We start from the raw sequence: 15,715 nt of genomic DNA on the forward strand, positions 1-15,715 counted from the left end.
TTGTTTCATACGAAGATGTCTCTGTCCTTTTGAATGATGGTAAGGTTAAGTCAAGCCGTCCAAAGGAAAAGGGACATGGAGAGAGAGAGAGAGAGAGAGAGAGAGAGAGAGAGAGAGAGAGAATTGTTATGGTCGGTAGTAATGTTACTTAAAGTAGAATAATGACTTAGATCAACTGTAAATATATAAAAATATTTTAATTAACTCATGTTGGTTAGTTTCTATTCCACGCTAATTTCCATACGTCAGAATGCGATGCCTCAGCGTTCAGTGTGTACAAGAGGCTAACGTGTTTGTAGCTCTCTACTTTCTTCATAAAAACAATATTTTATGTTTAAATAATAAATGTGTCTTATATTGATTTAATCAATGTGAATACAAAAAAAAATCTAAAAAAGAAAACAATCAACTTATCAATTTGCAAATGTGATTGTGAACAACAAGAAAATGCATAGAACTACATTTATTAGACGACACAACCGCGGGGATGTGAGGAGTTCATTCACTCAGTCAATACACAGTTTCCCGGAGCATATCTTAGCTCCGTTTAAAGGGCAAATATGTGTATCTGTATGCGACATAAATAAAAAATATATGTATAGTATGTACACTGTATCAGTTATATACCAATTGTTGTGTAAATTTTTCATAACCCCGTTTCCTTTTAATGAAAACACTTATACATCTCGTGGTACATCATTGATACATGCATATATATATATATATATATATATATATATATATATATATATATATATATATATATATATATATATATATATAGAGAGAGAGAGAGAGAGAGAGAGAGAGAGATAATTAGCCTGAGCGCTTTCGACTCTTAATGAGTCTTTTTAAAAGGCAAATGAAAAACACAGACAAGACAAACAAATAAAACAGAAAACCCGTTGTGGTTGCAAAACTTTACATGACTGTTTCTGCAGGAATTAAACCTTTAAATCTGTTATGTTTCAACTAGTTTATTTTAATTTGATGCGGATGATGAAAATATTTGTTTTGACCTAGAAATCGATGAGCCATAACATCTGTTATTTTATATGAATTTCTGTAAGCGCAAATTATATCCCGGATATTTCAATGTTATAGTAATAATTATAGGCTATTAAGCAGGGTTGTGAGCAATTGTTATAAGTGTTATATCACTGAAAGTGTGGTCAGGATAGGAGAAGTGTTCTGCGACCAGGCTGCTGTACAGGTTCTTTGTCATCCAGTAAGATCTATGAAGATTGATCCTTTTGTGTATCTTTTAAGTTTCTCCGACATACTGAAGGCTACAGGTCTTACATGTGATGAGATAAATTACATCCTCTGTTTTGCACGTTTTGTTTTGACCATGTATGTTTAGTTTTACTCTAGTCACTGTGCTAGATAATGTCCTGGTCTCTATCATATGTTGATAGGGCGAAGTTAACGCCAATCACTAATCAAGACCACTCTAGTCAATATAGGCCCTGTGGCGATGAAAGGTGCAAAACCTGTCAACATATGATAGAGACCAGGACATTTTCTAGCGGTGTTGCCGTTAAACGAATTTTTCTTTAAATTTAAACTGCATTTAATCGCCAAAACATCAAACGTAAAATCGTGGTCTCATTTCTGAAGCCACTTTAGAAAATTTGGTCCAAGAATAGTCAGCTAATTAAAGTCCTTGTAACTGCTGAATTCGGGATGTTAATCGTACTTTTTGGTTACACATTGATTTTTACCAGCGGCTCGTTTTCGAAATTCGTAAAGTGGATATTACGAGAATGAAACCATTAATAATGGTCTCGAACACAATCCGGGTCTCCTCTTGACACACTTTTAGAATGGTGTCAGTATTTACGACGGTATGTCGTAGATAGTAATGCTTCAAAGTCAAGTTTCCTAAGTTTCGGTGTTTTCCAAAAAACCGATTACTTCCATTTAGGCATTATGGCATGGCGGACTACATGCCAGATTTGTTTACCTCTGCAACAGAAAACCTTGACATTGTTCAAAAAGTACACACCTTTTAAAGTAATGATTTGACAACGGAAATATTCTAAAGAGCATGGACAATTTTACGTTTTTCGAAAAGACATCTTAACACTCTTTTACGAAGAATTTGACTTAATTGAAATTAAAATCTAGACATATTGGCTTGCCCTTAGCAAGTCATAACGACAAAACAAGGTTAAAGGACCACGTGTTTAAAGATTATTTTGTCAGACTTATAAAATACATACATGTCTGCCGAGTTGATTGGCATAGGGATAATGTAACAAACTGGAACAGAGGCGCTTACTTAGCGGCAGGCGAATTTGCAAAGTACTGCAATGTTTGACAGACCATCAGTCAATAAACGAGTTGCATTGCCAATGTTTTCCTTGGTACTATGTAACGAGAAAATCGAATAGGAACAGTCTCATCTCTCTGTTTGGCTTTCTAACGAAATGAGGCGGTAATCATTGTGATACTTCAAAAGTTGGTGGACGTAAATCTTAATTAAATTACAGGTGTTGACAATAACTCTAAATAACGTTTCACTGATAAGTGAAATACCCTCACTTTTACTCGTTGATGCTATTCTTACAACATTTTACTGAAACAATTTAAGACATTATTTGGCTGAAATACTTTCAAAATATTGTTTATTTTGCTAATAGCGATGAGATTTTATCGAGTTGTGATATCAAAAATGTTATGTTGAAGTAAAACTATGGGCTTGAGGGCACTTTAAACTTGCCACTAGATACATCCGAGATTTTTAACTAGCGTGCTATAAAAAAAGGCAGAGGAAGTTCTGAGTATGGTAGTCCAATAGCAATATCCTCGTCTCTTTCCAATGTCAATTGTAAACGTTCAACTCTCTGAAAGAGAATCAGGGGTAATCGTAGCTATACTTCCCAGCTGATTAGTTTTGTGCGGACGAAATCCAGCTGGATGTCAAAATAATATATTGTTATAAAACGATAGGTGTTTGAAAATAAAGCGAACATTTCAATGGATAATGAATGCGTAATGATTTTTTTTTTATTCGTGCAACTTTAATAATTTTAAGAAGTCGTTTGTTTTCAATATACTCGAACTATCACTTACGTTGCTGTATAGGATAACACGTTAATGAACTTAATATCACGTAATGACCACCACAGGCTTCATGGCAATCCAATTATTTACATCGGTGTTTTTCTCTTTTTTCTAGCCGACGATGGAAAAAAACGATGAAATTCCCATTTAAGAAGAGTCGTAACATCGTATTCGCGCTGAAGCTTCTGACAGAATACCTGTTCCGAACAGACTTATAATGAGATTAGGATGTCAATCAACGTATTGATTTACGTAACATCGATGAGAATATTTCATGGCAGCATAGCCAAGTGAGCCGTGAAGGAATGTAATATGCAGTTTAATGGGAATACGACTACACATTGGAGTATGAATGTATTTGCGAGAATGTAATAAGTCATCCGCTAAAATGAACTGTGCAAAACTTTAAAGATTATAGCCCATCAAATATATTTCATGACAGACGCAAACGTATCCATAACGGTACCATAGTTCTCTTTCTTGACAGTAGTTTCAAATAATGCAAACGATTAAGAACATATTATGTTTCAGAGGAACTGGCTGAAATTAACAAACATGTTGGAAGTTTATCTTGACCAGAAGTGGTTAATCTTCTAATTTGTGCATTTAGTTGCAATATTGTTCAAGGTGTGTCCTTTCATCTGCATTTTAGCGTACAGTTTGCAGAGACTGTAAAGCATTAAACATGGTATTATTCCTCTGTTTTACAGACCCTGTTCATCTAAAATATTTTTTCCTTTTGCAGTTCTTTCATTGTGTTATCTACTTGCTATTACTTTGAATAGTAGCCGATGCCTTTGCTTTCAACTTACTAGCTCCATATTTGAATATCTTTTTACGTACCTACAACCTCATTTTCTATAAACCTTTATTAGTTCCATCAAGTTTCCATGTTGTTTTCTGTGTTTGCTGACTGTATTCTTCATTTCTTTGTGTCCGTTAAACTTGGTGACTTTAAAATTAAACTTCTTCTAACCGTTATACTCGCTGACTATGAATTTAAATTCCTTATAACTGCTATACTCGTGACCGTGAAATTAGATTCCTTATAAATGTTATGATGTGTGATAATGAAATTATACGTCTAGTCACTGCTATACTCGGTGACTATGAAATTAAACTCCTTGCAACTGATTTATTACCTTATTAATTATGTTATGTATATACTGTTTTGCTTACCGATTGAAAATGTCATTATCTCCTAATGTTTTAATAATTTCCTCTATAGCAAGTTTATTTAGCGTTTTAACCGAAGGTTAAAGTAAAGTTGCCCCATATCTGCTAACAGTTAGACAAATGATAATCCTGTTGCTATCCCCACGACTCCTAACACAGAAATGGCTTCACCAATCCCACCTGAAGTATAGCCACGCTAACTACTAGCCCTGTTTAAAATTTTAACATTTACTTTGTACTTCCCTCTAACATTCTGTAGTTTTCGAGCTCTTTAACCAGATTGCTCTTGATTTCATTGAAATTATTACCATCGTTGGTCGGCAGTATAAGATACATTGGTGGTGTAGTTATTATTTTCTTACCCATTTAAAAGTGCGAAATAGAGATCTTAGACATAGGGTTTGCAAATAAAATAATCAGGTATTTTTTCACTGTGTGTGGAAGCTTAACAGCCATTTTCTATTGCTTCATAAGACTGAAATGTAATTATCCTTAGGTCCATTAATAATAATTGTGTGGCTTACTCTGTTAAATAACTTTGCGCTAGTTGTCTGGCTTACGCTTTTAAAACACTTTGTAATACTTGTATGGGTTTCTGTTTTTAATTATTTTGTACTAATTGTGTGGCTTACTAATTTTCATTAAATATTGTGTCCTATCATATGCATGTTTTGTTGCGTAGTTGTAAGCTGGTAGATATAATTGGGATAATTACTTTTATATTTCATAGAAGTAATAGTTGTGTATGATGGTACAAGGTAAACACTGTTAATCATGTTGTCTGTCTCATTTCCCATTTAAATGACTGTCAGTTTCTTACAGTAACTAATGTAGCTATTATTCGATATATATTTACGATTCAGGACAACTTTATCATAGATAAACGCATTATCACAAAAGTGAATTAATCCGTTGGTTAATACATTTTGAACTTGCTTCTGTTACAACACTATGGTCTTAAACTGAGTAACAGAAAGAAGCAAAACAAAACCAGTTTAGTAAAATTCCACATATAATTTATTTCCCTAGAATACAAAGCAAAAATTCAAAAAGCACATATATCATCATGAATTAAATCCCACATAATCCTAAAATATTCTATCACAACTCCAAAAGTATAGAATGTTCTAAATGAGTTCCTATAATCTTGAATGTCTTGATGCACCAGACTAATATAACCCATAATGTCTTTGAATGAGTTCTCAATAATCCCAAAGTAGTGTTTATTCCAAAAGAGTCAAACAGCAGTTTGAAATTCCAATGAATAACTTAAAGAATGATTCATCAAGAATATATCAGAACACAACTATAAACTCTGGTCATAGATTCCCAAATATCGCTATTAAACAGAAAATAATAATTCTTTATCTAGTCTCTGTAATATACAAACTGTCAGACGATCTATGAAGCAATAACATTTTCTAGAAAACCAGTTACTATTAATGGAAAATTCGCAAATAAGGTCAGGTATTGAACTTAAATTCAAGTACCATCATGACAAAAATATAACAGCAATCAGGTTGTCCAAAACGCTACCCTCAATCACAGGTAAAGGTCAAACACACAATATAAATTAAATATAAATAGCATTTCTATCATGACTTTCAGGCTGGCTCTTTTAAATTCCCTTGAGTGCTTCCAGTTTTGAAGGTTTCGTCTTTACGTATGTAGCCTTTTCATCCACAGAGTTTTCATGACCGTTTTATTTTGGCTATTTTCAATTTGTTTGCAACAAAATTAAGGCAAAAGCAATCCCGATCCTTAGTATTGATGCAAATTAGTCTATCCTATTGGACAAGTAATCTTCATTTCATTTATTACGGACTTTATTTAAATTGAACCTAAACTATAAAATATATCCCAACTTAATGTTGAGGTGATGAAAATACTATTTCTCTTTAGCATTACCTTATAGTGTCCTACAATTATGTTTTAAGTGACAGTAATATATATATATATATATATATATATATATATATATATATATATATATATATATATATATATATATATATATGTGTGTATATATATTCGTTCATAATCATTTAATAATACCATCTTAGTTTTTGAGTTTGCATCAGTTTGTATTATCCAGAGAATAATCTAGTATAAAATACTCCTACCGTGGGATTTCGAAGCATATTTTAGAGTTATTATGTACAGTATTATTTATAATTGTAATGACTGCTGTGCACCAGACTTACACATTTACTTTGCGGAAAATCTCGGATGAATATTCGTCACAGACTTGTGTTATGTTCCCTTTATATGGACGTATGTATGTATGTATGTATGTATGTATGTATGCACATATGGATGCATAGGGTTTAAGGGCGCATCAGTACCATCCTGGTTATTTTTTGTCAAGTAAGTTTAGTCATCCCCAAAAAATGACATTGAAAACAAATATAAATGCAGCAATAGTTAATTCATTATAGCACAGATCCAATATTGTTTCTATAAGCTAAAATATTTTCAAACAGAGAGACTTACGCAAATATGGCCATGAAATGATAGCGTGATTTATCATTGTCACCTGCCTATACGGCACTGTAAGACTTGATTGTTCATTCTGATAGGTTTTTAACAGTGACTGAACCCAGATTTGTCTTCTACTTCAGGTACATGTATCTCAAAATATTGAAGTTCTTAACATAACTTTATTAGCTAGGAACTCCAGTATAATTTGGTTGGGGTAAGACTCCTTGAGTCTCCCCCTGTCCTGTCATAGTTATGTTAAGTTATAGCAGAGAAAGAAGCATAATAAAGTATCTTACCCACGTGAAATGTGTTACCCTTGGCCAAGAAGTAAGGGGTTAGGTTCTCCAAGGCAAATTGTAGATGAATGTCTGAATTGCCATGTGTAGTAAGTGTAGATACTAGTATATAGTTGGAATCTCTTTAGTGTTCCAGTTATGATCCAGGAGCTAAGTCTCTAGATGTTGAAATGGACACCGAAGTCAGATGAAATCGAAATATGTCGTTTAGTCTCTGTAAGTCTATAATTTATGTGGCGATAGGGTTGGGGTCTAAAAAGTTTTCGTTTTAGTCAAGACACAGGGGCTAAGTCCATAGAGGTAGAGATGGACCCCAAGTCAGTTGCATATCTCAAATACTTATTTAATCCCGATTGCAGTTTTTAAAGTGATTGATGGGGATCAAAATAGTTTCAAAGTTTTGAAAAGAGGTCCTGATTGTATACCCAATTGGCAGGACTCACGTGTTACATACAAAGTTCCGCATGACATTGGGTTTGTATTAACATGCTACAGACACGAAGTTAGAAAGATTTTAAATTATGTAAAATAAACCAAATTTTCAAAACCCACTCTCAAAGGCTGCTTGAAAGTTTTAAAACCGTTGCTCACATCTGCAGACCATCCTTAATTATACTGAATTTACTCTGTTGAACATATACGCATATACATCACCAGATGAGCAGAATACCATACACAACAGTTGTCAAACTTCCGCTCTGTATGTCATTTTTTTTGTAGCCGCTCTTGTGCAAATGCCAATTATATAATTATAATATATAATTATGACCCAACAATCAAATATTTGGTCCATGTGGCCCACGATGCTGAAGATGTTGGACCACTCTGACATAACTCATACCTTCTTTTCGGCCGGTGCGGTAATAAAGATGGTTCTAATAGTCCAGTGATCCTAAAATGTGTAGAGCATTTTTTAAAAACATAATTTCGTTAGAAAGGTTTTCGAACAGAATTCCATGAGAACGGGATTGCATGATCATTATAGATTGCGAAATTTATATTACTATAAATAATAAATAATAATTTATAAAAATGTGTTAATCCATTACAATAATGAGTATCTTTATCTTAAGATTAGGCATCACCTAAAGAACTGCATTATTAAAAGATTCTCCCACAATCATAATAGGTAGAGAGTAAATTCTAGTTTTGTCATTTAGCATGTTTGCTAAGGTAATTGTGTTCAGCCCTTACAGCGACTGCATCCTGAGCAGATATAGCTTATATTCATCAAAGCATCGCACGATGAGGAGATATATTACATAGTTATATTATCTGACCTTAGAGAAATTCTGTTCGACTGGAATTGAAAGCGCATCATAATATTTTACCATCTCCATGACATTTTTACAAGATTATAATAACATCAGACTCCAACAATTCTGTTAGGAAATGATGTATGGCATACTTCTACGAGGTTTATTAGCTAATAGAAGAAGATCCCCAGAGTAAATTATTTATATTGTTCCAATTATCTCAGGATCACGAGATTCTTAGCATAATTCTATTAGCACTGGCCGAATCGTAATTCGGTTAGGAATTATTTATATTATCATTCTTTCCCTCACTTGCCTGCAATGTAATTATGCTAAACATTTCAAGCGAGGGAACTGAGAATAACAATCGATTCTAATTTTCCAACTATCTAAAGACTGATAGATTGTTATCAGAAATTTGTTAGCATGGGACTCTAAACATAAATCTGTTACGAAGAAACTGTTTTATGATTCTATCATATGGCCTACATCTTTAGATAATTCACTCGAGCCCTTCAGTGACCTAGTCCTGAGAAGACAATTCGTCTACTCCAAGTAGTTCAAGATAGAAAAAAAAAATTCTGTTTGAAGTTCATTGTTTGGTCATTCATTTCTTTGGCATATCTTTGATGAGAAGGATAGTTAGACTGAAATTTAATTAACCTGACAAAATGTAAACAAGCAAATGCAACTGGAAAACTGTTTTTAAAATTTGAATACCGAAATTACACTAAACCATAATGTATGGGTGATAGTTATTTAGATATAAGTCTCATTCTTGGTGTGTCTGTAGCCTTCTCTGACCCAGAAGAACAGCTGATTTTACTGAATGTAGCGGACAATAGACAACATATACATACTCCAGTAATAAAAGCAGTTATTACAGTTGTTATCCAGTATTCATTTGATTTGCCATCTTGATTTAGTTTTGTCCTTTTTCTTTTGATGAGTGCGTAAAATGTCAACAGGGGTACACCAAACGTAAAGAATAAAAACGGAGCAAATTATTTTATTCTGTTTGCTGTTATCAAACCTCTTTTAAATCCGTTTTGTAATTTATCCATATGATCATGAAAATTGTTACTCCTAGGATGATAACCTCTAAATACCGCTTGAATACTTTAGTTGATCTGAATTCAAAGAGATTGTATATGTTTTCTTGATATGTTTTCGTCCACTTTGTCAACATATTTTAAATGTTACCAGTAATCTCTTTATATGTTTTTGTATGAAAAATGTCAGTTATTGTTGGTATTCTTCTGTTTCTGTGGTCATAAGACATAGGAGACGATTTTGATAATGTATTTGACAGCCCCTTTTAGATCAGTTTAGCTACGGGGAGCAATGTTCTAATACTAAACGATGATTTCACTGACAAATGTAGATAATGAGGGATTGAAAACTGTTTTATCAAGCGCTGTTGTATATGAGCAGAAACAAAATGGGTTTACACACGCTTTTGAAATAGATAATACACTCTTTAATAATTCATCTTCACAAATAGTTTGAGGTAAAACATTCCATATCATAAGTTGGGCAGAAAATAAATACTGATTTCAAGAAAGGGTAGTCAAAATAAGATGAAGTTGTTCACTTCTATAGCTTAAGTCTCTAAGCTGGAAGAAAGAAGAAGAAACAGTATGACCACCAAATGGTAAACCTCTTGACAGACCATTGAAACAATCTACTGTTGTACGAAAAACAGCAATTGTCCATGAGGAAATAAAGGTGCAAACAATACAAATGAACGATTCAAGCAACTAGAGAGAGCCTAACAGTCAATATAAATGAACGAGTTGACCAGCAATTGAAAGCCGAACAGCCAGTACAAATGAACAATGTGACCATCAAGAGAGAAGAACATAGTCCAATGTAACGTTTGAATAGGATAATATATTGACATCTTAAAACCTGTTTGTACTATGAATCAATTTTTTTGTACAATAATCACTTGTTCTGTGAAGCTCGCCCCTGTATCTTGAACAGGGAAAACAGATCGTGCGATGTTTTCTGCTTTTAACTTGTACTGTAAAGTGTAATAGTAATTGGAACTCCAAGATAGAATGTACACTATTATGCATCAGCACGAATTACATCAACTGAATGTGTGATATTATTACTGTAACAAGGGTAATTTAAATAAATCAAAACGGTATATCCTTGGTAATGGCTACATGCACCGTGCATTTCAAACATATGATTACGGTATTTCCTTGGTAATGGCTACATGTACTGTGCATTTAAAACATATGAGTACGGTATTTCCTTGGTAATGGCTACATGTACTGTGCATTTCAAACATAAGATTACGGTATTTCCTTGGTAATGGCTACATGTACCGTACATTTCAAACAAATGACTATGGTATTTCCTTGGTAATGGCTACATGTACCGTACATTTCAAACAAATGACTATGGTATTTCCTTGGTAATGGCTACACGTACCGTGCATTTCAAACATATGATTACGGTATTTCTTTGGTAATGGCTACATGTACCGTACATTTCAAACAAATGACTATGGTATTTCCTTGGTAATGGCTACATGTACCGTATATTTCAAACAAATGACTATGGTATTTCCTTGGTAATGGCTACATGTACCGTTCATTTCAAACAAATGATTACGGTATTTCCTTGGTAATGGCTACATGTACTGTGCATTTCAAACATAAGATTACGGTATTTCCTTGGTAATGGCTACATGTACCGTACATTTCAAACAAATGACTATGGTATTTCCTTGGTAATGGCTACATGTACCGTGCATTTCAAACATATGATTACGGTATTTCCTTGGTAATGGCTACATGTACTGTGCATTTCAAACATATGAGTACGGTATTTCCTTGGTAATGACTACATGTACTGTGCATTTCAAACATAAGATTACGGTATTTCCTTGGTAATGGCTACATGTACCGTACATTTCAAACAAATGACTATGGTATTTCCTTGGTAATGGCTACACGTACCGTGCATTTCAAACATATGATTACGGTATTTCCTTGGTAATGGCTACATGTACCGTACATTTCAAACAAATGACTATGGTATTTCCTTGGTAATGGCTACATGTACCGTATATTTCAAACAAATGACTATGGAATTTCCTTGGTAATGGCTACATGTACCGTTCATTTCAAACAAATGATTACGGTATTTCCTTGGTAATGGCTACATGTACTGTGCATTTCAAACATAAGATTACGGTATTTCCTTGGTAATGGCTACATGTACCGTACATTTCAAACAAATGACTATGGTATTTCCTTGGTAATGGCTACATGTACCGTGCATTTCAAACATATGATTACGGTATTTCCTTGGTAATGGCTACGTGTACTGTGCATTTCAAACATATGAGTACGGTATTTCCTTGGTAATGGCTACATGTACCGTACATTTCAAACAAATGACTATGGTATTTCCTTGGTAATGGCTACATGTACCGTATATTTCAAACAAATGACTATGGTATTTCCTTGGTAATGGCTACATGTACCGTGCATTTCAAACATATGATTACGGTATTTCCTTGGTAATGGCTACATGTACCGTTCATTTCAAACATGATTACAGTATTTCCTTGGTGATGGCTACATGTACGGTACATTTCAAACATGATTACAGTATTTCCTTGGTGATGGCTACATGTACGGTACATTTCAAATGTATGATTACATATATTTCCTTGCCGAAAAAGGAAATTATTACTTACTAGTCAGGAATTCCTGACGATGACTTTGAAATAGAAACTGATGCTTTAAATTTTCAGCCAGATAAAACAAGATATTACCTTTTTTCAGGTGACAGTTGAGCGACAAAGGCATCTCATTTTACTTATTGGTTTGGTAAAAGCCGCAGATGCGATTTTGGGCCATATATTGCTCAGTTTATTTGAAAGCAAACCTTTCTCCTCTAATATATAGTGTGATTAATTCTTTATTTTATTTTATTAAAATATTTCTCTCGAGCAACACTATTCGAGCATGAGACGCAACAAACCAATGAGAGAGTCTCTAATATTTTCATAGCATTGATAAAGCTTACCTATGGCAGAACCAAACGTGCGAGTCTATTTTTAAAAGTTTCAGATACTTCAGCTGCATATTTTTTCTTTCTGAACTTCAGTTAGAATCTCTCTATTTGTGGACTTACTGTGTAGCTAAATAATAAAGAGAAACTTTCTTAATTTCCTCTTTAAAGTGAATGCAAAACTGAACAATGAAACAAAATGGAAATAATGCCTGGATACTTCTAAGCACTAAAGGTGTTTTAAAGAAAAAGCAGTATATACATAAGTAATTTTATCAGCATCTGTTGAGTAAATTTTAAATGATCACATATCAGAAAGTAATACAGAATAGATAGATAGATAGATAGATAGATATAAGACGGGCGTCAGAAAGAACAGGGTTTCAGTTGAGCAAACACTGCGTCACGCAGTCATTCTCTAAGCAAGCCTATGACACATTTTCCAGAAAACATTTATAATCAATACATGGAGTATTTTTTTTATTAAAATGAAACCAAACAATTAATTAAAATGTCAACATAAATCATATTCATATTCATTAAAATATATATTATATTTTTGGCAAACTAATAAATAGCAAATATATTTCCAGCTCAGTACAATGCTCTCTCTCTCTCTCTCTCGTTGTACGGAACTTTACTAAATATTTTAAGTTGTTTTGATTATCTATTTTCATAACAAGTACATGATGTGTCAACCCAATGTACAACTTAACGTCACTAAATGTATGGTCAGCGTATTTTACAGCTTTATGTTGAAAGCCTTTCGATCAGTGCAAGGCTTAACCGAGTCTTCATTAACGTAAGTACATGGTGCGCCTAAATGCGATCTGTAACGTACATGATTATACAATTCTCACTGTAACACATTCTTCCAGTTTTGAGGTTTTGAAATTTAAGGAAACTAAATACATGTACGTCTTTGGAAACTAAAATTCAGTTTCAAATGAAATTCGAATAATACCTGTTTGTAAACTTGAGCTGATCAAATTCACTGTAATAATCAATATTTTATGCAAGAGATATTCCGAAATGAAGCATATGTTAGATTATCCAGTCCTATTCCTTACAAAAGTCACATAGTCATTTACGCAGTCTATATTCAGAACCAGAACTCATAACAGGAAACATACAAATCTGAATTTTAATATCTTGCCGGAGACACTTTGTTTTTTCTCTGACCTATCGCTGGACGAGCGTTAATCTTGGTCTTGGTAACAGTTTTCATGGGGGCAACTTTGTTCTTTTTTATTGGCCCGTCATCGGAAGTCACTTCTTTCTTGGTACCGCAGAAGATAATGAAGGCAAGAATAATGAGAAGGGCCTGTAACAATAATAATAATAATTATTATTATTATTATTAGTAGTAGTAGTAGAAGTAGTAGAAGTAGTATTACTGCTGAAATAATATTTAATAAAAATTGTTTGTTTATGTCACCTAGGTACTGAATCCTGAATCAATACTTTAAAACAATGTACAATAAAGTCAGATATATAAATCTGCAAAGTCAAAACCGCACATTTGATTGATGTATCGTGACAATCATAATCAGATCGGGACAAGTGCTGTTCAAAATAAACGTGTCCCCTATTTGAAATGCTTAGCTATGATCGTAGTAGTAGGAGCAAGGTTTGCTTTTCTTATTTGCAATAGTTGTAAGCTGAAGCAACATAACCAGCAGGAGTAATAGCAGTTGTAACAAATTCAACATCACCAATAGCAGTTGTAGTCGTGGTCGTAGCAAATTGCCCTAGTGCTATTTTTGCTTTAAACTTGTACTAATAGCAACAGAGCTAGCAGAATCAACAGCACCATCTTTTGTTTAATAGATTTAGTAGTGTCACTTTATTAAATTTATTAACTTGGGTAACTATCAGTAAGAGTAGAAAGTGTAGTAGCATTGATTTTGTCTTAATTGTGTATTATATGCGGTAGGTGCAACAAATGAGGCGTCATCAGCAATAGAGGTAGCAGTAGTATGTGTATTGTGAGTCTTGGAGCAACGTCACGCTACTATCACTCCATATCATTTTGCTAATGCGCAAATGAATGAAATGATGATACGGAGTAATTACATTTGAAATACTCGTAATATCCTTGCACTCCATGTAAAAGACTTAATACCTAAATAGTCAACATTTATGATCAATCAACTGCATAATGCTAACGTAACCGTAACTTTGCATGCACTGACGCACATAAGGTACCATGTTAGTTATGACATTAATGATTAACCTTTATCGGTGTAATTATATCATATGAAGTTCCAGTTCCAATCCCTAATGAGATAATGTATATCAATAGGCATTGTTATAAAAGATTAAAATGGTTACAACAGCACCATCAGGAACAGTATCAATGATTAGTTTCACATAAAAGGTTGTAAACGTAGCACGTAGGAGTTGAGCTCAGAAAACGATTCAGTAACAATCATCTAATGAAGAAATGTGAGATAATGGTTGTTGTGACTGTTATATATATATATATATATATATATATATATATATATATATATATATATATATATATATATATATATGAACACACATAAGTATGTAACTGGAAGATGAATAGTTTTATGAACTTTCAATGTAGTCACATACCTGTTTGAACATTTTAAATTTCGTCATCATAAATCGCCTCAAAATTTAACAAATTATTCATTTCTTTCAGCCCATACATACATACATACATGCATGCAGACATACAGACATACATACATACAAATAGACATACATACATACAGACAGACAGACTTACATACATATATACATACATACACATATAAGCTTGTACCTGGAAGATTGCCAGTCCAGTAAATCCCCCACCAATAATGGCCTGATTTGAAAGGATGTAGTCGTTCCAAACCTTCTTCACGCACCCCTGAGGACCGAGAAAGAAAACGTTTTAAGTATCTCCGAACAAAAAATGAAATGAAATTGGCTACTTCTCTTTTGGATTGTCACTCCTGTTTTTCTTTTTTTTAAATTGTCTCTAATCGGGAACAAAACAAAAACCCTTCCTATCAAAGACCTAGCCAACTTTGGAATTCAGATCCTGTCAACAGCTAATCTTGCAGAGTAGTTTCTAGAAATTGTAAGATACACACTAGCCAGGTATATTTCCACTTCATATATATATATTCGCTCTTTGCATGGAACGGCAATTAAATGTAAATATGAAATCTTCAAGGAACAGTAGCCAAAGTCAAGAATAACACGCTTTGAGTAGTTTGATGTCTACAATAAAAGAATCTTATTTTACCTGAAAAAGGCATGATATTGGTTCGAAATGTTTTGATTTTATCATTTATTCAGAAACCATCGGTTAATCAATATGAAAAAGATAGAGTTATATATATATATATATATTTCCATCTATTTCAAAATATATTAGGA

The 15,715-nt window shown here is 33.4% G+C and overlaps 1 protein-coding gene across 1 annotated transcript in view; it reads right to left on the reverse strand.

Annotated features, from left to right (window-relative positions):
* Nucleotides 1-12,702: 12,702 nt before the first annotated feature.
* The window catches only part of LOC149773749 (tetraspanin-1-like), a 29,200-nt gene continuing 26,187 nt past the window's right edge, over nucleotides 12,703-15,715 (reverse strand). Inside the window, exons 7-8 of the mRNA XM_089946036.1 lie at nucleotides 15,114-15,200; nucleotides 12,703-13,640 (exon numbers count right to left, since the gene is read on the reverse strand). Of these exons, the coding sequence (XP_089802162.1) occupies nucleotides 13,461-13,640; nucleotides 15,114-15,200 (267 nt within the window). The 3' untranslated portion in view covers nucleotides 12,703-13,460. The remainder of the gene's footprint in view (nucleotides 13,641-15,113; nucleotides 15,201-15,715) is intronic.

Source organism: Sinohyriopsis cumingii, unplaced genomic scaffold (assembly GCF_028554795.1).
Source record: "Sinohyriopsis cumingii isolate HCF-2022 unplaced genomic scaffold, ASM2855479v2 utg000615l, whole genome shotgun sequence".
Classification (NCBI taxonomy): domain Eukaryota; kingdom Metazoa; phylum Mollusca; class Bivalvia; order Unionida; family Unionidae; genus Sinohyriopsis; species Sinohyriopsis cumingii.